The 27378-nt window shown below is 42.4% G+C and overlaps 1 protein-coding gene across 1 annotated transcript; it reads left to right on the forward strand.

Moving 5' to 3' along the window:
- Positions 1 to 7205: 7205 nt before the first annotated feature.
- On the forward strand, positions 7206 to 26784 carry WHAMM (WASP homolog associated with actin, golgi membranes and microtubules). The gene is made up of 10 exons (XM_068558488.1): positions 7206 to 7929; positions 10501 to 10674; positions 13384 to 13534; positions 16169 to 16338; positions 17361 to 17526; positions 19930 to 20117; positions 21061 to 21147; positions 21383 to 21478; positions 23703 to 24165; positions 26004 to 26784. Exons 1-10 carry the CDS (start codon positions 7318 to 7320, stop codon positions 26300 to 26302), a joined length of 2406 nt encoding a protein of 801 aa, XP_068414589.1. The 5' UTR covers positions 7206 to 7317; the 3' UTR covers positions 26303 to 26784.
- The last annotated feature ends 594 nt before the right edge of the window (positions 26785 to 27378 follow it).

Genomic DNA, 27378 nt, shown 5'->3' on the forward strand with positions numbered 1-27378 from the left:
GTATCCTTTCATGTAAGTCCCACACAAGGCCCTGGCTCAGGCTGTTCTTCCTGCTGAGAGCTCCCCGCCCATCCACCATGGCCCATGCCTGTCACAGCCTCACAAGGACCACTGCGTTCCTAATATCCATTAGTAACCCACTCCCGTCAGCACCCAAATCAGAGACCGGGAGCTCATCCTTGACATCCCGAAATCTAACTAATGCCCAGTTAACTCTGATTCTGGTTCTGTCTCCTCAATCTCCAGGTAACATCCCTCTACCCCCTCCCCTTACCTCTCCTTGAGGTCACTTTGCTCTGGATTCAGAAAGTCCTGTGTTTGCATTGTCTCTGCTACTTCCTAGCAGTGTAACCCTGGGAAAATCCTCTCTCTAGGCCTTACTTTCATGAGTCCGTGAAATGGGTTTATTAACAGTTTCTACCTCATAAAGTTGGCATTCAGAGGAAATAACACGTGTGTACAATGCTCAGCACAGTACATGGCTCAAAGTAAGTCTTCAATAAACGTTAGCTGCTGTTATTGTTGTTACTGTTACTATTACTGCTATTATTACTAGGACCTCAGCGTCTCCCACCTGGGCTAGGTTAGAAGTCTCCCACTCGGTCACTCATGGAGGGGGAGGGCTGGGGCCAGAAACGGAAAACTCACAGCGACCAGAGCAGTGTAGAATCACCTGTGGCCACAGTGGGATCATTCTGTCCCTTGAAGACAGCTGAAAATGGGAGAAGGCACCAAAGCAGAGCAGCCTCACATCCAGACACGGGCACTGGCTATGAGATCACCCCTTCTTACAGCAAGAGTTTCCAAGGGACCTGGGCAGAGATGTGAATTCTAAGGATGGAGGGTCCCTTGGAAAGCATATAACTCAATTTCCTGACTTTATGATGTCAGAACTGAGTCCCTGTGAGGAAAATGGCTTACTGTGGCCGATGTCATTTAACAAGGATTGATCTGGGGCTCCTCAGTATCCAGCGCCATTCTGAGTGCTGGACTCAACCCAGGCAGGTAAAGAGTTGCATCTGGACCCATTTTCCCACAAAACCATACCACCTATGGGCTGAGGAGCAGCCCAGCTAAAAATAACACTCACATTTCCATGTGCTTCCAAAAGGGAGAAAACCAGAATTCTGTGTTAGCAATAAATCATCCTGAGAAACTCTTTCAGCCTGTAGCTGGAATGTGAAACACTAAATCAAAGCGTTAAACAGGCAACAAGACTGGAAACCACTGAGCACAGATGCTAATAAGAACAAATTCTTCCACGTCAGCATTTTCCCTGTGAATAAACCAACACAAACTGGTCTGGGACCTGGGTAGCAAAGGGGGAGTATTGCAACATACCCCACAGTTGACACTCCCTTTTCCCCTCAACATCCAGACTCTTTCCATGTCTTAACAAAATGTTCACAATTGGGGGAGAAAGGATTATTAACAATAAATTGTCATTTTATAAATGTAAAGCCAAGGCTTAGAGAAATACAGTAATAAATCACAGTCTAAAGAATATATTAGCTGGGTAGCTTCTACTCTATGCAGTTGATCCATAGTTTTAAAAAAAAAGACTTTTGCCTAAGTCTTATATGGGAGGTGTGTTCCTGTGCTTTAATTAGAAAAGTCACCCCCCAAAAAAGTTTTTTAACCTTTTATGGGTCATGGATATCCCTGAGAATCTACTGAAAGCTGTGAATTCTCTCCCCAAAAGTGAGCCCATAAGGGCACAAACATAATTTTGCTTACAATTTTAGAAGCTCACCAATGTAGCCCCTGGCAATTTCTGAGCCACAGCTAAAGAAACTTGCTTTAAAGTATTAGCTGTATAGTTTTGCAAGATGGTTCAAATCAGCACAGCCCACACCTGAAAACTTTCTATAGGAGGAGGGGGTATGCATAATAAATGAAAAATGATTACAAAGCTGTTTTTCAGTATTTGAATCAAAGCATAAAATTATCATTTGTCAGCATGCACACGCAGATTAAAATAAAAGGTATTTATCAGCCCGATACCATAGCCAAATGGTATCAACATTTAGGGTTCCAAACTGTTCTAACAAATGGACCCCTGCACTAAAAATACCCTAAAGACACACTGCAAGAATCACCAGCCTCTCTCTATGTGCATCTGAGGCTTTCACGTCCTGTACCAACACCACATTCTTGAATCCTTGCTCCAAGAAGGCACAGGAAATGTTCGCACTGTTTATGGCAATGTACACATCTGTAATTTAAGATGATATCTCTTCCCACCTAAAGGAAAGATACTGCATTGACACTCTGGTACTAAGTTACTGAGCTTCTAATATACAATTTGCATTCGAAGAATGCCTATCCAAAAACTTGCCTGTTAATTTAAGGATCCATAAATTCTTCTTTTAACCCGGAGGCTCTGGGTAACTGCTAGAAAACTGCATCCGCGTTCAGCAGGCTTTCCCTCCCGGTGACCTCTGTGTGCCCCGCGGGCTACCCCTGCCTGTTTTAGCCCAGGGTTCTACAAGTAGGGCAGCAAAGGCAAGGGTAACATGAGCTGGCTCCGGCTGCAAATAGCAACAGGCCTTTCATGAGTGAAAGCCCAAATATAGACCTGCCCACTGCTGACTGCTCAAGTGTCACCAGGAGAGGTTACATGCTGTCCCCTGAGTTACTTCATTTACTGTGGGGATTGGAGTCCGGTGGCTCCACCGAGGGCCTGATGTATGGTCATGAATAGAGGGCTGGGGGCTGTCACAGCAAGGGCAGGAGGGTGGCTGCAGGCCACGCAGAGAAGGAGGACTTCTGAGAGTCCCCAGGCTGTGCACCTTCCACCTGGCCTGAGGGGCTTTTCCCAGAGTCTTTTGAATAAGCACAACTCTGAAGGTAATCAAATGCAACTTAATTTTTTTTCTCCCACTATTCCTTGAACATTTACTCATTTATTCCCCTCTCTGGATAAAAATCCAGCACACCAATGACTTCCTGCTCCCTCTTAGGTAACACAGAGTCCTGGGGTCACTTGAAGGCATAGTCTCCATTCAGTAAGGGAATGTACAGTCCAATACGTTAATTAAAAAGTCAAACTTAGGGGACTTCCCTGGTGGTGCAGCGGTTAAGAATACGCCTGCCAATGCAGGGGACACGGGTTCCAGCCCTGGTCCAGGAAGATCCCACATGCTGCGGAGCAACTGGGCCCGTGCACCACAACTACTGAAGCCCGCGCGCCTACTCCCTGTGCTCCGCAACAAGAGAAGCCACCGCAATGAGAAGCCCGCGCACCGCAACAAAGAGTTGCCCCCCTTCGCCGCAACTAGAGAAAGCGCGCACGCACAGCAACGAAGACCCAACGCAGCCGAAAATAAGTTAATTAATTAATTAATGAATTAAAAACAAAGTCAAACTTAGTTTAGCCAGCATCAAAATCTTCTCCCCTCCCCAGCTGAGGCCTCTGTAGCTGGAAGTCTGCCCTGGGAAAGGAGGGGATGAGGTCGGCCTCTTGTTCCCACACCTCCTCCCTGAGCTGCTGTTTTGTTTGCCAGGGGCAGGAGGCGCTAAGGTGATAAGACAGCTCCTATCTGAGTTGATGCCACAGAGGGTGGGCTAGCTTCTGGCTCTCTGGGGCAGGCAGATGCTTAGAGCACTCTCTGTCCCTCTGAGCTTTTGTATATCTCTGGGGTTTACCATGATGAGCCCTTTCCCCTGGAGTTCCCACGACCAGGCTGAGAACCCCTCTATTCCAGGGGGTCCCTTGCACTCCTCCTCCAGGCCCTGGTGGGCCACCTCCGAGATTTCTCAAATGAGGTCTCCTCACCCTTGCAGCTGGTTCTCTCAGGCAGGATCTAGGTGACTCCTTGCTGGCTCTATCGTCCTGCTGGCCCACATCTGGATATTGGGATGTAGGCTCCATCCTTGGTCCTGGCAAACTCTGGGGTGCAGACAATTCCAATGCAGCCACTCCCCCTGGCTCTGCCACCAAAGCAGCCAATCCTTTCTCCTCGGGCCACCATTGGCCCACTTGCAGGAAATACAGCGAGCTACCTGAAGGGTCCCTTTGAAGACCCCACACTGGGCTTGGGGATAGAGGGTGGGGCTTCCAACTCTCCCCCCCAGTCCAACAATAGCTCTCTCCAGAAAAATCGCTCCACCAGTCTCCCTCTCAAACACCCTCTTTTCTTCACTCTGATCTCTTTTTATTTTCTTCCACTGGTGGAGGGCATGAATTGGGTTCTGGACCATTTCCTTTAAAAGTCTGCATGTGGTGATTTGATCTCAGAATTTTACATCTATTGCTTTTTGAAACTTTAATCAAAATTTCATTTTTAAAATACTGTTACTGCCAGGTATCTATACAATAAACATACTGGAAGCCAAATAAAATATCAAAAGCAAACAATTTGAAAGAATAAATTATGCAAAGATATATGTACAAGAATGTTCACCACAGCATTATCTATATTGGCAGAAAATTGAAATTAATCTATTCCTACCAATACAGAATTCTTTAAATAAATCACAATACTGTCAGCTCAGTTTTGGCAAGTATTAAAAATAATGATGTAGATACTTATTTTTTAAATTAATTAATTAATTTATTTTTGGCTGCATTGGGTCTTCGTCACTGTGCGCGGGCTTTCTCCAGTTGTGGTGAGCAGGGGCTACCCTTTGTTGTGGTACGCGGGCTTCTCATTGCGGTGGCTTCTCTTGTTGCAGAGCATGGGCTCTAGACGCGTGGGCTTCAGTAGTTGTGGCACGCAGGCTTCAGTAATTGTGGTTCGCGGGTTCTAGAGCGCAGGCTCAGTAGTTGTGGCGCACAGGCTTAGTTGCTCCGCAGCATGTGGGATCTTCCCAGCCCAGGGCTCGAACCCGTGCCCCCTGTTATTGGCAGGCGGATTCTCAACCACTGCGCCACCAGGGAAGCCCAATGCCTATTTTTTTAATGTGGAAAATGTCCACAATATATTTGTAAGTAGAAAGAGTATGCAAAATATTATTACAGTATAATTATATACATATACACACACACACACAAAATGAAAGCAGGGTTTATCTTTTTTGAGTTATTTTACTTATATCTTTATATCTTTGATATGTCCATTTTATAATAATTATATATACCTTTTATTACTTTTTAAAATTATTTTTTATTGTAAAATAATATATAATACTTGGCTTAGAAAAAAGCAAATACTACAAAAGAACCATAAAGTGAATGTAAACCAGTCATGCATCCTGGTAACAACAATTATTAGGTTTGGCGTATACTTTTCCATATTTTTTCTAAGAATATATACATTTATTCCCCTTTCACAAGAAATAAAAATTTCTTTTATAATTAGAAAGCCTGCTAGTTTCATTTTGAAAAAGCAAATAATTTAGAAAGACTAATAGAAATGATAAGATTATAAAACAAAACCAGTAAAGACATACTGTAAAGAATATTCAAAGATATTAAAATAGACTATTAAAGAATTATAAGAAATCATATTAGATAAAATGATATATTAAAAAATAGTGTGAGGAAAAATAAATCACTTCAGCTAGAAGGTTATCTCTCCAAGAGGACTGGGTGACAGCCAGAGTAGCTATTGGGAATCCAAGAACCCATAGCCCCACCTCTCCTCGACATTAAAGGGAGGGACCTTCAGATAGAGGCACCTTTAGACCTTCAAGCTACATTCCATAGAGGCTACTAGATGCCTTGGGATTATCTTGGGGGGGGGGGTGGAGATGCCCCTAACCAAAGCTTTAGCCTGGCCCTGTTTTTTTTCTTTTGGGGGGGGCGAGGGGGGCTGTTGTTGTTTTACCCTGGGCATAATAGCAAGTACAAATCTGATTCCTGGCGTTCCCAGCTCAAAAACTTCAGAAGCCCTTTCACTAGTTCCTGAATCAAGCCCTCACAAACCGTTTTGATGAAGGGCTCCTTCCCCGCTCCCTGGGCTTCTCGCTCCTCCCCCTCGGTCCTCCAACCCCACTACCCCTCTAGCAGTGCTCTCACAGGATGGGAGCTGACATGTACTGTATTTCTCAGTCTACACTGTACATTTCCTGGGTAGAGCCCAGTGCTGTCTTATACCCTGTTGTATGAACAGGTTCAGCTCCAACCCACACTCTATCCCTATCTGCAAACTACATCTCCTGATCTCCGTAAACAGGTCTTCAATAGCCAGGTGGTCTGAAGTGTCTGAATTGCCTAAGTGTCTGTGTATCTTAAGAAACGTTTCTTTTCTGGGTCTCAGTTTCCTTATCTCTAAAATGACGTGTTAGAACACAGATTGTATTTAAACATGTTGGTTGGGAGCTGGGATGCTTTGAAGACGGAGGGACTGTACGTTTTTTGTATGCCCCCTCCGTGCCCAGCCTCCCAAAACAGGCACACAGCATACATTCCATAAAAGCTTGTTGAATTGATACCAATAAGCTTCTACCCAGTGCTTGGCGCTTAGAGGCCCTCAACAAATAATTATTAAGTTTAATTGAATGTTTGATCTCACCATTCTTGAGCACAGGAACCATGTACTCACTAGGGCCCCGGTAACAGAAGACCAAGTCAGCTAGCTGGGTTTGCGTTCTCAAGAGGTTCACAGTTTAGTGTAGGAGGCTAAGACAATAACTCGTTCATTTAACAAATATTTTTTTTCTTTTTTTCTTTTTATTTAAACCTAGCCATATACATTTGGGTTTTCTTAACACTTTAATTTTCCCTCCCGTTTACATTTATTTATTTATTTATGGCTGTGTTGGGTGTTCGTTTCCGTGCGAGGGCTTTCTCTAGTTGCGGCAAGCGGGGGCCACTCTTCATCGCGGTGCGCGGGCCTCTCACTATCGCAGCCTCTCTTGTTGCGGAGCACAGCCTCCAGACGCGCAGGCTCAGTAGTTGTGGCTCACGGGCCTAATCGCTCCGCGGCATGTGGGATTTTCCCAGACCAAGGCTCGAACCCATGTACCCTGCATTAGCAGGCAGATTCTCAACCACTGCGCCACCAGGGAAGCCCTAACAAATATTTTTTTTAACGTCAGTGTGTACACAGGTGGAAAAGGTGAGGCAAGAGTGATCATTCCCGGTTCCAGATGAGGTTGAGACATTGATTGATTCGGAGCGGCGACCTTCTGACCTTTTCATTGGTTGTCGCGAACCCTCCCTTCTATCACCCAACCAATCCCGGAAGCGTGCTGGACACCTCCCAGGCCGTGGGCAGCCAATCAAAAGTGCCGAGGGTGGTGGCAGCGGGGGTGCTGACGCCGATTTCAGTTCAGCGAAAAATGACGCGGCCCGGACCGTCCAGTGGCTGGGGGTGCAGGGAGACCAGGCTCCGGCGAGCCGAGCCCTCCGGGCGCTGACCGCCGGCGGTCATGGAGGACGAGCAACCCGACAGCTTGGAGGGCTGGGTACCGGTCCGCGAGGACCTCTTCGCCGACCCCGAGCGGCACCAGCTGCGCTTCCTCGTGGCCTGGAACGACGTGGAGGGCAAGTTCGCTGTGACTTGTCACGACCGCACGGCGCAGCGGCGGCGGTGCGAGGGGAGCCAGCCCGGGCCCGAGCTGGTGTCCGAGCCCGTGTCCGAGGCCGCCGCGCCCCCGCCCAGCTGGGCAGGCCTGCTCTCGGCCGCCGGGCTCCGCGGCGCGCACCAGCAGCTGGCGGCGCTGTGGCCGCCGCTGGAGCGCTGCTTCCCGCGGCTGCCGCCGGAGCTGGACGCGGGCGGCGGCGGGGCCTGGGGCCTGGGGCTCGGGCTGTGGACGCTGGTATGGCCGGCGCGCACGGACCCCGGCGAGGCGGCGCTGCAGGAGCTGTGCGGGCAGCTGGAGCGCTACCTGGGCCAGGCGGCCGACGGCTGCGGCGGCGCCGCGGTGCGCGACGCGCTCTTCCCTGCCGAGGGCTGCGCGGCCGACTGCGAGAGCCCGCGCGAGTTCCGGGAGCGGGCCCTGCGCGCGCGGCGGGACGAGGCGGGGGCGCGGCTGCGCCAGGTACGCGCCCGCCGGGCCGTCGCCCGGTCCTTCTCCCTCTCGGTTCAGCCTCGGGCCCTTTTCCAGGGTGGGACAAGTGCAAGAGGGGGGTCCTTCTGCAGACCAGCGCGGGGAAGGAGCAGGTTAACAGCGTGATGCGCGGAAGGGCCGCGCAGCCTCGCAGGTGCTCTTCACCTGTCGGGGAGCAGCGAGGGGAATTCCGCGGAAGCCCCGCGGGGCCTATAGCGAGAGGACTAAGTTAAATCAAAGTTTAATCGCAGTTAGGAGCCAGGGTAGGCCCTTAAACCTTTCCCCTGAAGATGCTGGTGGAGCTGGCTGTTGTGACAGGAAGTGCCAGAGAATACTGAAAGCAAAACTAGAAATATCCCATCCGTGTAGGAAATGACAACACAGACTGAAGGTAAACAGTGACAGGTTCTGTGTATGAGGGAAGACCGATAATGGAGACAAAATGTTTTAGAGGATGAAGGTGCTTCTAGGACACAGGTTTCTTAGGTGATAAAGACTCGGTCAAGTGGACAGCCGACAGGATGTGAGCTGTCTTCATCAGTGTGGAACAGCAGCAACATGAGTGCAATTTTAAGCTTGAAAGAGGTAATTAGAGAGATGGAACAATTCATTTTTTGAGTGGTAAGCTTACAGAACTGAAGGGGATTAACAAATGCACAAAAGGGTTTAAGAGAAAAATATGGCTCATATATCCACAACCAGCTGACTCTCCTGAGTCTAGATTTAGTGCTCTATCCCATTATATTTCTCATTATACGCCGTACTTAATCTGAGTGATTTTTCTCTGCCTTCATTTGAGGAAGGGGAGGTGTAAGAGAACAATCCAGGCACATTTCAAAATCTTAATTTTATCCTCTCAAGCTAAATATAGAATGAGCTTTTTATACGCCCACTTCTCATGGGTCAATTTCACTTTATAATGTGAGGAAACCACAGGGCAGTTTCAGGTCAGTCAACTTTATCTTTTTTCAATTTATTTTTTACTGCGTTGGGTCTTTGTTGCTGCACGCGGGCTTTCTCTAGTTACCGCGAGCCGGGGCTGCTCTTCCGCTGCGGTGCGAGGGCTTCTCATTGCAGTGGCTTCTCTTGTTGCAGAGCACAGCCTCTAGGCGCCCAGGCTTCAGGAGTTGCGACTCACGGGCTCTAGAGCGCAGGCTCAGTAGTTGTGGCACACGGGCTTAGTTGCTCCGTGGCATGTGGGATCTTCCAGGATCAGGGCTCGAACCTGTGTCCCCTGCATTGGCAGGCAGATTCTTAACCACTGCGCCACCAGGGAAGCCCAACTTTATCATTTTGAATCAGACACTTTTATTTTTTAGACACCCGGTTTCTGACAGAAGTGGTTTTTCCTTAAACTAACATATATGTTACTATTGTAAAAGTTATACTTTACCCAAGTTGAAGTTCATTCAGAGGTATTATGGCACTAGTATAGTTCATACTGTTAGGCTAGCTATTGACACTTGTGTGGTTCACCTGTTTACGTGGAACAGGTGGGCGGGGGAGGGCTTAAATACAAAATATACTGCATCCATGGAAGTGTATGTGATCATCTTAATACTCAGCTCATATTTAGAACAGGAAAGCAATTGATTCTAGAATTAGACCAGTTGCCAAGATTGCTAGTATATATAAAGTGAAGCTGAATGGTTTGAATTCTGAATAGTCTAAGCAATAAGACTGAAAAGTATCAGTTGTCTTAAGTTTACTTTTTCATGTGTTTTAATATTTTTCAGGGAAACTTTTTTTTAATCCTAGTATTATCACCTGGATAAAATGTCAGCTGAACATAGATCACTTTATCCTTAAGTGGAGGGAAGGAAATAGAAGAATTTAAGGCTATTGACTGGGGAAAAAAAGTCTATACTATTACTTGATTTTATTTCTCTTCTCTTGGGGGGTAAGGTAATTTCTTACCAAATGAGTTTATCTAGATTATAAATGCTCAGTTTATTTTCTATCCTGCCTCAGAAGAAGCACTCAGCAGAGGCTAGAGCCACATTTGTGATGCTAAATGAGTCTGCTGGGGGTTTGGTGGCAATATTAACCTGGGGGAATTAAGAGAGTTGACATGCTGGAGAAGTACTTGGAGGCATTTCTGTGTCCCTATGAGCTTTTAAAAAAGGAGTACATCCTCAGAAAACCTTTATGGTCGGAAAAGTGATGAAAAATATCCTCAGTCTACACCCTATTTGATGCCTTTTTCAGGTCCTTTTCTCTGAGTACTTAGAGAAAACATAGTTGAGATAAAATTTTCAACTCTGCGTCCTCCTCCACCTTCCATTTATTATTATAAAAGTCCCCAGTTACTAAACAGTCTTCAAAAGCACAGTGCTGAATGATTGATTATAGTAATAATAGTCTACTGTGGATATACCATGATTTATTTAGCCATTCTTACTGGGCATTTTGGTTGGAGAACAATAGCATTTTCATGTTTAATCAGTATTTTAAATTGATGCATTAAAGTTTAGAACATTCAGGTTTCTTTAGCTTTGTTGGTTTGGTATGATCTTATAAATACTGTCCATACGTGAGCTTTATTTACATTTTGCCTTCTAGGTGCTTCAAGGGCATGAAAAAGCCAACACCATGGTAGCGTTAATGAAAGTGTATCGAGAGGAAGATGAAGCATACCAGGAATTAGTTACTGCGGCAACCCTGTTCTTCCAGTATTTACTGCAGCCATTCAGGGATATGCGAGAACTTGCAACTTCATGTAAGCTTGCTATTTTGGTACGTTTTCTTTATATTTTTACTTTATGAGATTTATTCTTTATCGTATACTATTTCTTCAGTCGCATTTAAGATTCAATCTGTGTTTCCACTTTGGGTTTACCCTATATTTAGATATATTGTAGATATATCGAATTTATTATTTTTTAAATTGATTTCAGTTGAAGACATTTTACATTGGTCATCTTAATACATTAAGATTTCTGCAGATTTTCAAGGGTTACACATTTTCTTTGCTGATGACATTTTTTTTTTATTTTAATTTTAATTTTTTGGCTGCGTTGGGTCTTCATTGCTGCACGCAGGCTTTCTGTAGTTGCAGCAAGCAGGGGCTACTCTTCGTTGTGGTGTGTGGGCTTCTCATTGCAATGGCTTCTCTTGTTGCGGAGCACCGGCTCTAGGCACGCGGGCTTCAGTAGCTGTGGCGCATGGGCTCAGCAGTTGTGGCTCGTGGGCTCTAGAGCGCAGGCTCAGTAGTTGTGGCACATGGGCTTAGTTGCTCCGCGGCATGTGGGATCTTCCCGGACCAGGGATCGAACCTGTGTCCCCTGCACTTGGCAGGTGGATTCTTAACCACTATGCCACCAGGGAAGTGATGACTTGTTTTTGATGTGTTGCTTATTTACTTTAGCTTATTTTCAGCCCCTAAGGACACATGCAGACTTATGAGAAATAGGATGAAAATTTAAATAGCAAGGCCCTGGATTGTAATTCAGTAAATTAAACTTTAGTAAATGCTGTCATTGCTCTTATTTCATTGAGCCATGTAACACTAGTTAGAATAAGCATTATCATTCCAGTGTTATAAATGAATCTGGAACCAAGGTGGGTGGGGAGGTTCAATAGCTTTCTCTGGTTCTAAACCAGCTGGAATCAGAAGACAACAGAGAGATCTCTTGATCTCTGCCCCCTGCACTGGGCCATCCTTCCACACATGCACTCATGGCCACTGCCGGGCTACCGTAAAAATGGTATCATGTTTAGATGAAACTCATGCCAGCCTAACCTGTGGAGAAAGTTGTTCTGTTCCTTATTTTGCAAATCTATTACTTGGATTGTCTTTACTTCCTGTGTATATTTTTTCTTTCTCTAAATAACAGCTGTACTGAGATATAATTCACAGACCATATAATTCACCTATTTAAAGTGTACAATTCAGTGGTTTTTAGTATATTCAGTTTTGCAACCACCAGCACTGTCTAATTCCAGAACATTTTCATCTCCCTGAAAAGAAACTCCATACGCATTCCCCATTCCCCCCCAACTCCAGGCAACCACCCATCTGCTTTCTGCCTCTAGATCTCCCTTTTCTTGACATTTCATATCGTATGGAATGATTTGTGTCTGGCTCCTTCCATGTAGCATCAGGTTTTCAAGTTCCATCCATGTTGTAGTGTGTATTAGAACTTCATTTTTTTCATTGCCAAATAATGTTCATTATATGCACATAGCACAATTACATATCCACTTAGTGATTGATGGACATTTGGAACTTTCCACTTTTGGGCTATTATGAATAATGTTGCTATGAATATTTGTGTACAAGTTTCTATGTGGACATATGTATTCATTTTTCTTGGATATATGGATATGCTGGACCCTACAGTAACTCTGTTTAACCTTTTGAAGAACTGCCAGACTATTTTCCATAAATGCACCATTTTACACTCCTACCGGCAGTAAATGAGGGTTCCGATTTGACCACATCATCGCCAACACTTGTTATTGTCTGTCTTTTTGATTATAGCCATCCTAGTAGATGTGAAGTGGTATCTCATTGTGGTTTTAATTTACATTTCCCTGATGGCTAACCTGGGTATATTTCTTTCTTTTTTTTTTTTTTTTAGAAATTCACGTTCTTTTATTTATTTATTTATTTATTTATTTATGACTGTGTTGGGTCTTCGTTTCTGTGCGAGGGCTTTCTCTAGTTGTGGCAAGTGGGGACCACTCTTCATCGCGGTGCACGGGCCTCTCACCATTGCGGCCTCTCTTGTTGCGGAGCACAGGCTCCAGACGCGCAGGCTCAGTAATTGTAGCTCACGGGCCCAGTTGCTCCGTGGCATGTGGGATATTCCCAGACCAGGGCTCGAACCCGTGTCCCCTGCATTGGCAGGCAGATTCTCAACCACTGCGCCACCAGGGAAGCCCTGGGTATATTTCTTATGTCACTAAATCATGCTTGGTAGAAGAATTAGATACTAGATGACATAGTATATGTCACAATCGTTCATGTTTTAGGTTATTATATTACTTTTGCCCTTCAGAAAAGAATCACATTATTGAAAAGCTTCCTGCCATGTCCCTAAAAGAAACCACAGCAACAGCTAACACTTGAGTGTCATGTACCAGGCTCTTTGCTGAGTGCTTAACAATACAGATCTCATTCAAACAATCGTGTATTATTATTAATAGAGAAACATAACTTGACAGCATTCCCTTCTAGAAAAGTTATTCGAGTAATACAAAGTAAAAGTAGGGTTTTTTTTCCCTTTATACTCCAGAGTATCCCTTTGTCATCCAAAGGATGCACCACTTAGAGCCTTATTCATACTCAGTAAGGAACTGATGAATGAATGAAATTTAATTGACTATGTAGTAGTAATAAAAGTAGCTGAAATAATCCATGTGACCAATTTCCTTTCGATTTCCTAATGGCTCTACATTACTATTCTCTTTTACTAATACAACTTTCCCTTCTTTCTATAGAAGTCCTTGGATGAGGATGGTCTGGGTCCTAAAAGGATAGTTGCCCTGCAGAAGGAAGCCCAAGAATGGACCAGACGGGCTGAAGAAGCTATAGTCTCGATTCAAGATATTACAGTGAATTATTTTGAAAAAACAGTAGAAGCATTAGCAGGTAATAATTTAAAATGCTGTACTAAGATACATGTAATTTTCATTTTATTCGGAAAACATTTGAGTGCCTCTTAAGCACCAGGTTCTGTATTTTTTAGGTACTGGGGATTCAATATAAGGAGAAGCATAAACAGCCACTGTACAGTCAGATGAAGGGAGAGAAATCTTAATTATATCAATTATATATTCATTCAAACACATGGAAAATGGCAGTGGCAACAAGCCACATGAAGAAGAGAAACATGGGGCTCTGAGAGCTTAGGAGAGAGAAATTAGGCCCAATCAGAGTGGCCAATGAAGGCTTCTGAGAAGTGGCACTTGCCCTGATATCTGAAGGGTAAATGGAAGTGGAGAAAGCAAAAAAGTGAGGGAAGAGTGTTCCAGGCAGGAGTAGCATTTGCAAAGGCCCTCTGGTTTTTGGGAGCTTGACAAGTCTGAGGAACTTGGGAAGTATGCCAAGTACGAGGAAGCCACGGGCTGGAGCACAGTACAGGCACACCTCATGTCATAGCTCATTTCATTGTGCTGCACTTTACTGCACTTCACAGGTATCATGTTTTGTACAGATTGAAGGTCTGTGACAGGCCTGCATTGAGCAAGTCTGTTGTAAAACAGCAAGTGCTATTTTCCCAACAGCAGTTGCTCGCTTCATGTCTCTGTCACGTTTTGGTAATTCTCCTAATATTTCAAACTTTTTCGTTATTAGTATATTTTTTATGGTGATCTGTGATTAGTGATCTTTGATGTTATTATTCCAAAAAGATTACAACTCACTGAAGGCTTAGATGGTGGTTAGCATTTTTTAGTAATAAAGTATTTTTAAATTAAGGTATGTATGTGATCTCGGATGGCCTCAGCCTGCAGCAGCTTGAAGCAGGATTTCGGTTCCCCGGCCAGAGATTGAGATCAGGCCGTGGCAGTGAGGACGCTGAATCCTAGCCACAAGACCACCAGGGACCAGTGGCCAGTGACAAGGCCCTGGCCTGTCAGCTGTGTAGAAATGAATTTCCACATAGAGACAGAAAGTAGTGAAGCAAGTAAAAGTGTTTATTAGGAGGAAAAAGAGTACAGTGACTGTGGATAGACACACGGGTGGGCTCAGAGAGAGTCGCACCCTCATGGTAGTCTGAATCACTTTTACGGGGCATTTCTTCCGGGTTTCCTTTGACCGATCATCTTGCTTTGCCTGGTTCTGAGTCCGTATTTGGTATATCTCAGGATCCTCCTGTGTGTGTGCGCATCTCTTAGCCAAGATGGATTCTAGAGGCCTAGGGTAGGTTGACATCACTTACGATGAGGTGGCGCCCCCTCCCTTTTTGACCTCCAAGGAGCCTTTCTGTGCATGTGTAGTTCTCCTTGACTTCGAGAATGAGGAATATGTGGTCTTTTATCTCTTATCTGGGCAGGGCCCAGCCTCCTCCATCATCCTGCTTTTTTTTTTTTTTTTTGGCTGTGTTGGGCCTTTGTTGCTATGCACGGGCTTTCTCTAGTTGCGGCGAACAGGGGCTACTCTTAGTTGTGGTGCACGGGCTTCTCATTGCAGTGGCTTCTCTTGTTGCGGAGCATGGGATCTAGGCATGCGGGCTTCAGTAGTTGTGGCACGTGGGCTTAGTAGTTGTGGCGCACGGGCTTAGTTGCTCCATGGCATGTGGGATCTTCCCGGACCAGGGATCGAACCCGTGTCCCCTGCATTGGCAGGTGGATTCTTAACCACTGCGCCACCAGGGAAGTCCCCATTATCCTGCTTTTATGGAGTTTCTCCTATTACAGAGTTTCTGTCCACAGGGGAGAAACTGTTTAGCCTGGGCCCATCTATCTCCTGCCTCAAATATACATTGTTTTTTTAGACATAATGCTACTGTACACTTAATAAACCACAGTACAGTGTAAGCATAACTTTTATATGCAATGGGAAACCAAAAAATTCATGTGATTCACTTTATTGTGATATTCGCTTTATTGTGGTGGTCTGGAACTGAACCTGCATTATCTCTGAGGTATGCCTGAATGGAGAATGTGGTGTGAGAGAATGCCAGCAAGACAGGCAGGGATGAGACCATATGATCTTGTGGGCAGGGTGAAGGACTTTTATCTTAAATCATTGTTAGTAGCCCCAAATAGCAACAACTTATTGTCTGTCAGTTTGTTAAACTATAGTACATTTATAAAATGGAACGCCGTGTAGCAGTAAGCATGATTCTCTATAACTATTTTTATGAATAGCAAGAGTTCCCTGATATATTAAGTGAAATAAAAAAGATATAAAGCAGAATGATGATCCTGTGGGGGGTTTTTTGTTTGTTTGTTTTGGTCAAACTATATCTTCCTGTCTGTCTAGCTAAACATAGAAATATTCTAGAAGTATATGCACCAAAATGTAAGAAGCAATTGCTTTAAGTAAGTGAGAGTCATGATTTATTATTTTCTTTTTTTAAATGAAGTTATCTAAAATTTTATACCAATAACCATGCATTATTTTTGTGACAATAAAAAGTCACTAAAATACAAGAATTTTTCTTTTAAAAGGGATGTTTTGCAGGTAACATGGGAGGCAATAAAGAATTAGTTCAGGATAAATTTTTCTGTTTTTAATGAGTTGTAATTATGTTTTATTTTATTAATTACAATACAACAGGAATGCAGAAACAAATGGCACAGGATGAGAAGAGATTTGGTCAGGCTGCCTGGGCCACAGCAACTCCCAGGTTAGAAAAACTCAAGCTGATGTTAGCTCGGGAGACTCTGCAACTCATGAGAGCCAAAGAGTTGTGTTTAAATCACAAAAGAGCTGAAATTCAGGGAAAGGTGAGACAAAGATAAGTGAAACTTTGTTTTAAAAATACACTTTTATTTTAGGTAGAATCTTTCTTTCCAGGCATTGTGAAAGAGCTTCCTTTCTTCGCTTATTCCAACACCATCTTCCAGTAGATAAGAATTTGCAGACTGTGGAAGGTTGGCCATGAAGTTTCCCTTTGGTCAAAATGTTTGTGAAATATTATTTTTTTAAAATATATATATATTTGTTTGTTTTTGGCTTTGTTGGGTCTTCGTTGGTGCACGCGGGCTTTTTCTAGTGGTGGCGAGCGGGGGCTACTCTTCCTTGCAGTGCGCGGGCTTCTCATTGCAGTGGCTTCTCTTGTTGCGGAGCACGGGCTCTAGGCACGTGGGCTCAGTAGTTGTGGCTCACGGGCTCTAGAGCACAGGCTCAGTAGTTGTGGGGCATGGGCTTAGTTGCTCCGCGGCATGTGGGATCTTCCTGGACCAGGATCGAACCTGTTTCCCCTGCACTGGCAGGTGGATTCTTAACCACTGTGCCACCAGGGAAGTCCCTGTTTGTGAAATATTATATTGTAGGATTCACTTGATGATAACATCAAGCTCAGTACTGATGTAGTACTTTAAAATCAATCAAGTACTCAGTACTTTAAAATCAATCACTCAGTACTTTAAAATCAATCAAGCTGTGTTTTCAGCACAATTTTAGAATAATCAGAGAGGTGCTTCATCCTAGAAGCGTAGTCACTTAATTTTTTTCCTGTAACATTATGACTTTAAAGCAGAAAACATTTGTAAATACCTCATTGCCATTTATTTTTCTCAAAACCTAAATGTTTTCATATGTTTCAGGGATGAGATAAAGTATTTGTGACAAACATTGAAGAAGGCATTTTTATCCCATTAAATGAAATGGAAAAGTGTTTCTTCTCTATTTGCTTTTTTTATATTTGATATTGAGCAAGGAATAGAAAATAACTTGAATGCTTGTAAAGTTTGCCTTTAATGTACTAATTATTTTAACTTGCTCTTATTTTTTTCATGAAAACAAGATGGAAGATCTTCCAGAACAAGAAAAAAAAAAAAATGTTGTAGACGAATTAGAAATACAATATTATGAAGTTCAGTTAGAACTATACGAGGTTAAATTTGAGATATTAAAATATGAAGAAATACTGCTTGTTACACAGTTGGACTCTATTAAAAGACTTATAAAAGGTAAAATATATATTTAAATGTATGTTTAAATTACACATTCAAGAAAATACAGATCATATTATCAATTATTTCTTGTATATTGTCTAATATATCTGAAATTTTCTAACAAAGTTTCCCTTTAGTACTTTATTATTCAAATAATATATTCATTGGTAAACACACAGCAAAACAAAGGGAAACTATTATTACCCCAGTTAAATCATTTAGAGATACTTAGGCTCTATAGCTTTGTAGCCTTTTTTGTATGCTGATGTTTATAAATATCTTTCAGTTTCTTAAACCAAAACTATGTATCCTGTTCAGTAACCTCTTTTTCACTTAATACATAATAATCATTCTTCCATTTCAGTAAGTAATAAAACCATCAAAAATTTTAATGGCTGCATAGTATTCCATTGTATAGACATGCCGGGATTTCCAGTTTTTCACTGTTGTGAACAGCATTGTAGTGAAGAACCTTCCTTTACACATGTCTTTGTGTATATGACAGATTATTTCCTTGGAATAAATTTCTAAAGATGGAATCAGGTCAAGGACAATGCATATTTTACATTTTGACACATACTTGTTAAAAAAAAAACACTACAAGAATCATTTGATATGCATTTTTCTGTACCTCTATTATTTTCTAAATTTCTAAATTTCATTCTACATGATGGCCCTCTAGATAGGTTGTACAAAATGATGCTCCCATCAGCTGATTATGAAAATAGCTGTTTCCCCATACTTATTCATTTAAATTCTCGCCTACTTGAGAGCAAAAAATGGCATCTTCTAATTTTCATTTATTTAATCACAAGTGATGTTGAACGCAATTTTGTATGTTTACTGGCCATTTGTATTTCTTTTATTCACGGCCTATTCATGGCCTTTGCCCATTTTTCTTTGGAACATTCCCTTTCTATATTAGAGATGTTATTCTATTATCTGTCATATGTTGCAAATAATTTCTCTGTCATTTGCTTTTTCTTGCCTTGTAGGAATATCTAATTTTTATCAAGTCACCTCTATCAGTCTTCTGCTTTGGTGTTATACCTCCTTATCCCAAAATTATATCAGTATTTACTTATGTTTTGTTTCAGTATTCTTATGATTTTGCTTTTAAAAACATTTGGCTCTTTAATCCAGGTGAAATTTATTTTGATGTGGGGTAGGAATCTAACTTTTTCCCCCAAATTGTTAGCAGTCCCAATCACTGGTTTTTAAAAACATTTTGCCCTGTTGCTTTGACTTTTACCTGTCTCATATCCAGAATTATCATATTTGTTTTGATCTATTTATGAATTGTTATTTTCTTTCACTGATTTGTGAGTGGCTTCTGGTGCCAGTACCATGCTGTTCCTATTATTGTACCTTGGAGGTACATTTTAGTATCAGGTAAAGCAAGTACTTCCCTCATTACTCTACTTTTCCAAAACTTTTCTGACTTCTCTCACTCCTTTATTCTTCCAGATGAACTTTAGAATCATTTTGGCAAGTTCAAAACAAAAAAACCCAAAAAACTCGGAATTTTTATTGGGATTGCACTTAACGTTAGAGATAATTTGGGGAGAATTATCGTCTTTTCAATTTTGAATCTTCCCATCCAAGAACATGGTATGTCTCTCCATTTACTTAAGTCTTTTTTTTCCTAAAGTTCCTCCAAGTTTAGTTATCTTCTTCATATAGATCCTGAACATTTAATTTAATCCTAGGTATTCAAAAAACTTTACAGTAGCTTCACGTTATAAGCACTTTACATATTTAGGAAAAACTTCTATTAGAAAAAAGTTAATCTGGAAGGATGCATGCCAAACTGTTCATGTTTTCCTCCAGGAATAAGATGCCAAAGAGTTGGTGAAGGAAGAGGAAAATTTCACTTTTTATTTTGTGTACTTCTGTAGGGCTTGAATTTGTTACAGTTAGCATGTATTTTTAAAAAATCAATATGTAATTAAGATTAAATATCATTAAGGCACCTTAATGATATACTGCTGGTAGAATGTAAGTTGCCTTTCTGGAGGAGGGTGATTTGACAAGAGTCATCAAGAGCCTTAAATATTCATCTGCTAAGGAAGTAATAAAAAATGTACACAAAGATTTATATTCAGATGTTCATCACAGTGAAATTGATAATAATAGAACCTTGGAACATTCTAACAACAGAGAGTGCTTAAATTTGAGAATACTGTGTTGCCATTAAAATTATATTTCCATCACATGGAAAAGTTTCTCTAAGAATTCTGTTTATTGATATGTGTAGCTATATAAGTTGTGTGTGTGTGTATGTGTGTACACATAGACATATATATACATAAATGTTAATCATAATTACAAGGATATTTAACTTTCCTTACATTAAAAAAGTATGCATTATTTTTAATAATAAGACATGTTATTAAAAAATCATTAATATGTTTCTAGATAAACAGGATGAAGTTATCTATTACGATCCGTGTGAAAATCCAGAGGAACTTAAAGTCATGGATCGTGTAATGGGGCTGCAGGATGATAAGAATTTGGAGGTGAAGGAACTCAGCCGGCAGTGCCAGCAGCTGGAATCTAAACGGGGCAGGATCTGTGCCAGAAGAGCCCGTCTCAGGAACAGAAAGGTAGGAGCGCCCAGGGCAGCCTTCTTTTCTTACCCCTTCTGGGGGTTTCTTCTTTTATGAAAGATAAAGAGGTACTGAAAATAAGGCTTTTATCAATGATAAATTTTGTGTGTTTATGTAGCTATCAGTGGCTACAGTTAAAATACATTTAAAATGTTTTTCTTAAAAAGATTCTTTTTCCTTTTGGATTTAAGCATTTGCCATCATCTTTAGATTTTAATTAAGTCTTTCAACAACTATTTATAGAATGCCTATTACTTATACAGGTATTTTAAAAACCACAAAAGGTAGAAACTTCTAATCAGCTATAATAAATGCTAAAATTAATTTTATTGTGAATTGTTGATTATAAAATATCAGTCAGATAATATTCAGCTCATTTCAGTCCTTGTATGTGGTGAGTGATTTTTTTCTTAATTTTTAAACACTCCATGATTACATAAAAAAGTAACATACTAAGAATGGCTAAGCATAATTGAGATGTAGTTTTTAATTTTCAGGTATTGTAGGTTGGATGTGTTATGTAGGTATATTTGGAGATATTACTTAGAACATTATGGGGAAATGTGTTTAAAATAATTGCATTGAAACAGGTCCTTAGGACACATCCCACTTAGGAATGTGGGACTGCCTGTATGTCCTCTCATTTCCACTTGGTTGGAGGATTTGCTTTTTCATCTCTCGAAGCACTGAATCCCCTCCTACCGGGAAGGAGGGATTCCCGTAAGCAGCCCATCGCCCCGTATCACGTGACCGAGGAGAAGGCAGAAGCACTGAGCCACACCATAACTCCTATTAATAAATGCCTTATACTGCAGCCCAAATGCAGTGCTTTTTTCTTTTAACCTTTTATGCTGTAGCCCATGGTAATATTAAAAACCATGTGGCGTTCAATTTATAACCAGGTAAAAAACAGATCTATGAAATTATATTATTCCCCCAGGATCACTGCAAAGAAAATCATCGACTCAGATTGCAACAGGCTGAAGAAAGCATAAAATATTTGCATCAGCATCATAGCGTTCAGAGGGTGAGTGGTTGAAGAAAAATGTTTTATATTTGCATAACATGACACATGGGCTTAAGTTTGTACAAAGTGGAGCTCCACTGCCCCGTCAGCCTTGATCCTAAGGGGACAGCGCAGTCCGGCCCTGCAGCATGGGGAGCAGACGTGGGGGCCGGAGGAGGCAGTAATGTCAGGTGACGGTCCCCCTCTTTCTCAGGACTTCTGAGAAGTTTACAAATATGTGTTTGTTTAAATACAGAAAAGAGACCAGAAAAAAGAGGAGGAGCAAAAGAAAAAAGAATGGATAAACCAAGAACGCCAAAAAGCACTCCAACGATTGAGAGCATTTAAAGAGGTGAGTTCTAGAAATAATCACTTCGCCTGCATTGTCTGGAGAAATAAACGAAGATCACCCATCCTAGGAGAAAAGTATAAAGTATTAGGAACAGATAATTTGGGACATAAAATGTTTCCCAAATGCCATTATTTGTAGTCTATAAATAAAAAACAAAAATATTAGAAATATCAAGATGTTTTTGACCTTGCCGCACACTAGGGTTCCTGCTCTCCCCCCCGACCAGGTGGTGTGACTCTGCTCACCATGGTGTCAGCTGGCAGGGAAAACTGAAAATAGTTAAACTGCCCTTAGATTTAGCTGGTTGTTTCCTCATTTGTAATAAAGAAGTCTTTAAAATTTGGTCAAGGAAACATTGTGATATAAGTATAATTTTGTGCCCTATTAAAAGTGAATAGGTTTAAAAAAAAAAAAGTAAATATTTATTTTAAAGTAACATTAAACTTGTTGAATGTAAAACATAAACCTGTTCTCATCACACACCTGCAACACACACCTTCATAATGACCCAAAAGAGAAAACCACCCACTCCCAGACATAAGTCTGGGATGAGGTATTGAAGGTGCACTGTGTGACACCAACAAGAAAAATAGGGGCCACTGGAGTGAATCAATCATGTCCTACAACTTCATCTTGTTTCCTGATATGCTTTCTACTCTGATCACTGCCGTATACCAGGCACGTGCTAGGCACTTAACATTCATTCTTATTTAATTCTTAAAACAACCTTGTGCGATATCATCACCACTTTAAAGATGAGTAACTGATGCTCAGGGTGATTACACAACTTAGCTCAGGGATATACAGAGTCAGAGCCACAGCAGAGATTCTCCAACCCAGGCAGCACATCGGAAGCACCTCTGGAGCTTCTAAAGCATACTCGTGCCCAGACCCCACCTCCAGAGAGTCTGATTGTCCTGGGTGAGAGCCTGGGCATGAATGCGGGGGGCTACATGAACACAGATGAGCCAGGTGGACAGTAACTTGCTGGTCAGCTGTCACCCGAGGGTATTGATCAGCGTGGAGGAAGGGATTCCAGGGATGCAAGTCCAGCTCCGTAGCCCTGAACTAGTCAGAGCAGCGATGAACTTTCAAATGTAGACAGTGTGAAGACGGTATGAAGGTGACAGAATCAGACTGCCTAAGCTCTCAACAAACTGGAACAAGTTGACCTCAAATTGGTAAAAGTTGCAGTTTTTTTGGTCCATGGAGGTATACATCCCTCAAGATTAGGTCTTTGTAAGGTTAGGTTTTTCTTTAGTAAACTATACCTGCGAGACCAGAACTTCTTTATTTTTTTTTATTAATTAATTTTTATTGGAGTATAGTTGCTTTACAATGTTGTGTTAGCTTCCACTGCACAGCAAAATGAATCAGCCATACATATACATATATCCCCTCCCTTTTGGATTTCCCTCCCATTTAGGTCACCACAGTGAATTAAAGAGTTCCCTGCGCTATACAGTATGTTCCCATCAGCTGTCTATTTTATACATAGCATCAATAGTGTATATGTGTCAGTCCCAATCTCCCAGTTCCTCCCACCCCACCCCCTTCCCCTTTGGTATCCATACATTTGTTCTCTATTTCTGCTTTGTCTGTGTCTCTATTTCTGCTTTGCAAATAAAGTCAACTATACCGCTTGTCTAGATTCCACATATATGCGTTAATCAGAACTTCTTTAATTCACATTTTTAAATTATAAAATTTACTCTAAACATAAAAATTAGAGAAACATCCATAATTCCTGTTTTAACTGTCACTTTGAGGTCCACCCTGCTGGTATTTTTCATACCTCTGTTTTTTTACCTGGTTATACATTCAACACCAGATCATCTGCATTTTTTAAGGATGTTTCAGACTTTGCACTACTTATGATTTTTCATGGCTGCCTAATACTTTAAATTCACCATAATTTTTTCAACTATCTATTGTTGATACTAAGTTTCTGATTTTTCATACTAAAAATGTGATGAATGTTTTCATCTGTATATATCCTTTCATATCTTTATTACAGAGAAAGTATTCTATGAAAGGATATAAATGCTTATTCCTTAATATATAGATTTAGTAGCAAGGGTGGCTGTACAAAGTGAGAAGGAGCCACTTTGTGAATTAGAATAATCCACGCACAGAAATGCTTCAGTGTTCACTTATAGAAAGCTTCAGCATTTCGACAGTTTGCGTTTGTAGCAAGTTTCTCACAACAGTTTTTCATTTTCAGAGATGTCCAAGTCGCTCTGTCCTAAAGAGCTCTCGCTCACAACCTGTGGCTCCACACCGGCCGAGTGGACTTCCCCGGCAGACATCCCCGCCGACTTCTCAGATGACGGCGGTGACCCATCCGTCCTCTAGGAAAACCAGAAGCGCTCCCTTATCTGAAGTTAGTAACGTGACAACCCCTGAGCATGAAGACTGTGCTAGAAACATCCCTGTTCAGACTTCTGTTCCAGTTGGTGCCCAAACACACTCCAAATCAAGTGAGGAGTTGCCACTGCCTCCCCCTCCTCCTCCTCCACCACCACCACCACCGCCGCCCCTCCCTGCTCCGCCCTTTTCTTCTCAATCTGCAAATCATCGGAATTTACACTTCAGGACTTCAGCGAAAGATGATCAGCCGCATCCTCTAGTGTGTGAATCGCCCGCTGAGAGCCCGTGTGGTTCCTCAGACAGTTTTACCTGCCCAGGTAATCTGCCGAAGTGTCCCTGCTCACCAGGGGTGGTTAGGTGGTTGGAGCGTTCTAGCTTTAGGAGCCTTCATCTTCAAATCAAAACCTTTTTTTAGAACTCTCTACAATCTTAAAATATTTCAGTATTTTTTGCCTTATCACTCTTTTATTGCAAAGTTAGCATAGCCTAAATCTGAGTTTGATAAATGCTGTGGGAAATCTTTCTAAAATGAAGCGGTCAAAAAAATAGTAGACCACTTTTTGCATTTGCAAGTATAGCACGCTGAATACACTTGAATATTTCTCTGTCTAATGAGGGCTATAGTTCTACTCATTATTCTAATTATGATTTAGACATTGATTATGGAGGAGACAGGCTGAAATCTGCCCAGACTCAGAGCCCACTGCTCTGGAGTGTATTTGTGTCTGTGTTTAAATTCTATCGAAATGCTGTGTACACTTGTTTTAAAGATTATGCCTGAGTACCTCTGCCTAGAACATACAAGGGGACTGTGAAAGGTGATGTGAATTATACAAACAGAACAGTTCCAAACTGTGGTTCTGGTAATGCGTATCTAGTTATTCTGAGTTCAAGGTTTCTTTGCACCTGGAGCCAGGTACAAATGAAAATGTGCACACTCTTAGGTAGAGACCGGAGGCCCATTTCCATGGGGTCTGTGGCAACATCGTGTAAATGAAAGCGAGAGCTCACGTGCCTGGGCCTAGACGAGAGATGGGACGTGGCAGGGCTTTGCGGGGGGAGCCCTGTTCCCGGCCTGGTGTAGCCCACACAGTGTGGGAAGCCCTGATCAGCTCACACACACTGCCTCAGTTCACTGGAAAGAATAATAAAATGCCCTCGATGGTGAAACTCTGTCTTGTTACTCCTAGAAGGGAAATGTAATAACAAGTTGTTATAGGTTAAAATCCAAAGTGTTTTGTTAGCCACGGCATGGCCTTTCAATTCTGAACTAGAAATGACTATTCACCTTGAAGTCTCACATGGAAGATCCCTAGATGAGTGGCTACAGTCATGCCCCGGTCTCCAGCAGGTGGTAAAAGATTTTACCCCCGCAGGGGTCTCAAGGTGCCAGAGTGAAAAATAGCTTCTCTTCACCAAGGCCTTGAAACTCTGATCTAATCTGTGTTTTGACAGCATTTCACACCCTCAAAAGTAGAGCACGTAAGTTACGTCAGGGTAATGTAGGTGGAATTAAACACTATATACAGAGAAATGTGCCAGTGCCACCCACTCTGGGTTCATTGAGCTAGTGATTAAAGTTTTGCTTTAAGCCTTTTCATGTGTGGAAACCTACTCGCTTCATTATCACAGAACGAGTCATCACTGACTAATATCCAAGACTGAAGTTGGAGAAATACAGTGGGGTACATTAAAAAATTTTGTTAAGTGGGAAGGGAAATGGAGGAGATACAATTTTAGAGCTGTCAATGCACATTGGGTCGGATTACTTAACACCCCAGGAATTCATAACTATCTTCAGGGTTACACAAAAGGATGATAACACCTGTGTCTTGAGAAACAGCCACCCTAACAGAAGGTGTGTTGACTTTTGACTGTGCCTGGGAGTTGCTATGGATTTGAAGAAGTACTGGAAAATAAGTGGTCAAGGTAAAATATTAGCAATTAGACTATCCTGGATTCAGAAAGGGAGCTGATGGTTGACCTCTCTAGCAGATAATCAAAGCATTTGTTTAATGGAATGATGATGATTTGTTTACATCATGGCATTAACTTATGGGTGACTTAACCCTGTTAACGAGTACAAAAATGTCTCGGCATCTCAGGGAGAAAGAGTTTGATTTTGTGACTCCTTGCTCTGTTTACTCAATTTCAGGGTCGATGGACGAAGTGCTGGCCTCCTTAAGGCATGACAGGGCCCCTCTCCATAAGGTGCAAGCACCCACGTTGTCCCCTCCCCGTGCCTCAGTCAATGAGCACATTCTGGCTGCCATAAGGCAAGGGGTCAAACTAAAGAAAGTTCACCCTGACCTTGGCCCGAGCCCCAGCAATAAACCCACCAGCGACCTGGAGAGGAGCATCAAGGCGGCGCTTCAGAGAATTAAGAGAGTATCTGCTGACTCGGAGGAGGAGGACGATCGTGATGAGCAGAACCCTGGCGAGTGGGACCGTTAGCCTCTCTGCCAAGGCCCAAGGCTCGTTCTGGAAAAGCATGTGAATGGGGTGCTGGCAGACTGGCCACATAACGCCCCGAAAGATCAGCAGGGCTGGGTGTGTGACGTTGCAGCTTTATTTAACGCTGCAGCTCTTAAAGTCAGGGAAGGAAGGAGAGACGTGGTGCCTTTCACGCATCTAAGAACCCACGGTGAGCACCGCTGGCATAAGAAAATGGTAGTTATTGTTCACCACGGATAATCTAGAATCATTCCCTTATTCTGAAAAACGTTTACACTGCTATGGTAAACAGCACTACTGACCGTTCCTCCCGAGCGTGTGTAGTGGTTTCCTGAGATTGAAAGGTTTGAATGTGAACGTTATTTTAACAATAATCCGAATAAGTTGCTTATAAGCAGAAATTATTTTAAATATTTTAAAGGAAATGTATTTCATGTATCAGGCAGTATATAAACTCATAATAAAGAACTATTTATAATGCATCAGTGTCACTCATGAGGAAATGAAACATAATATCTTAACACAACCATCCCTCCCTTGGCTGGGTTTAGCTGAAATCTTATTAAAAACATTAAACGGGACTTCCCTGGTGGCACAGCAGTTAAGAATCCGCCTGCCAACGCAGGGGACACGGGTTCGAGCCCTGGTCCAGGAAGATCCCACATTGCCACGGAGCAACTAAGCCCGTGCGTCACAACTACTGAGCCTGCGCTCTAGAGCCCAAGAGCCACAACTACTGAAGCCTGCGCACTCTAGGGCCTGCGTGCCGCAATTACTGAGCCCGTGAGCTGCAACTACTGAAGCCCGCGCGCCTAGAGCCCGTGCTCTGCAACAAGACAAGCCACTGCGGTGAGAAGCCCGCACACCGCAATGAAGAGTAGCCCCTGCTCGCCACAACTAGAGAAAGCCTGCACGCAGCAACGAAGACCCAACTCAGCCAAAACAACAACAACAACAACAACAAAATCCCCAAAACGTTAAACATTTATTTAAGCAAATACTAAGGGTCGGGGAAGAGTGTTGTTTCCCTTAGGCACTCATGCTGGAATCATTTCTCCTCCTTGCTTTGTGTTAAA

This window comes from Eschrichtius robustus, chromosome 1 (assembly GCF_028021215.1).
Source record: "Eschrichtius robustus isolate mEscRob2 chromosome 1, mEscRob2.pri, whole genome shotgun sequence".
Lineage (NCBI taxonomy): Eukaryota > Metazoa > Chordata > Mammalia > Artiodactyla > Eschrichtiidae > Eschrichtius > Eschrichtius robustus.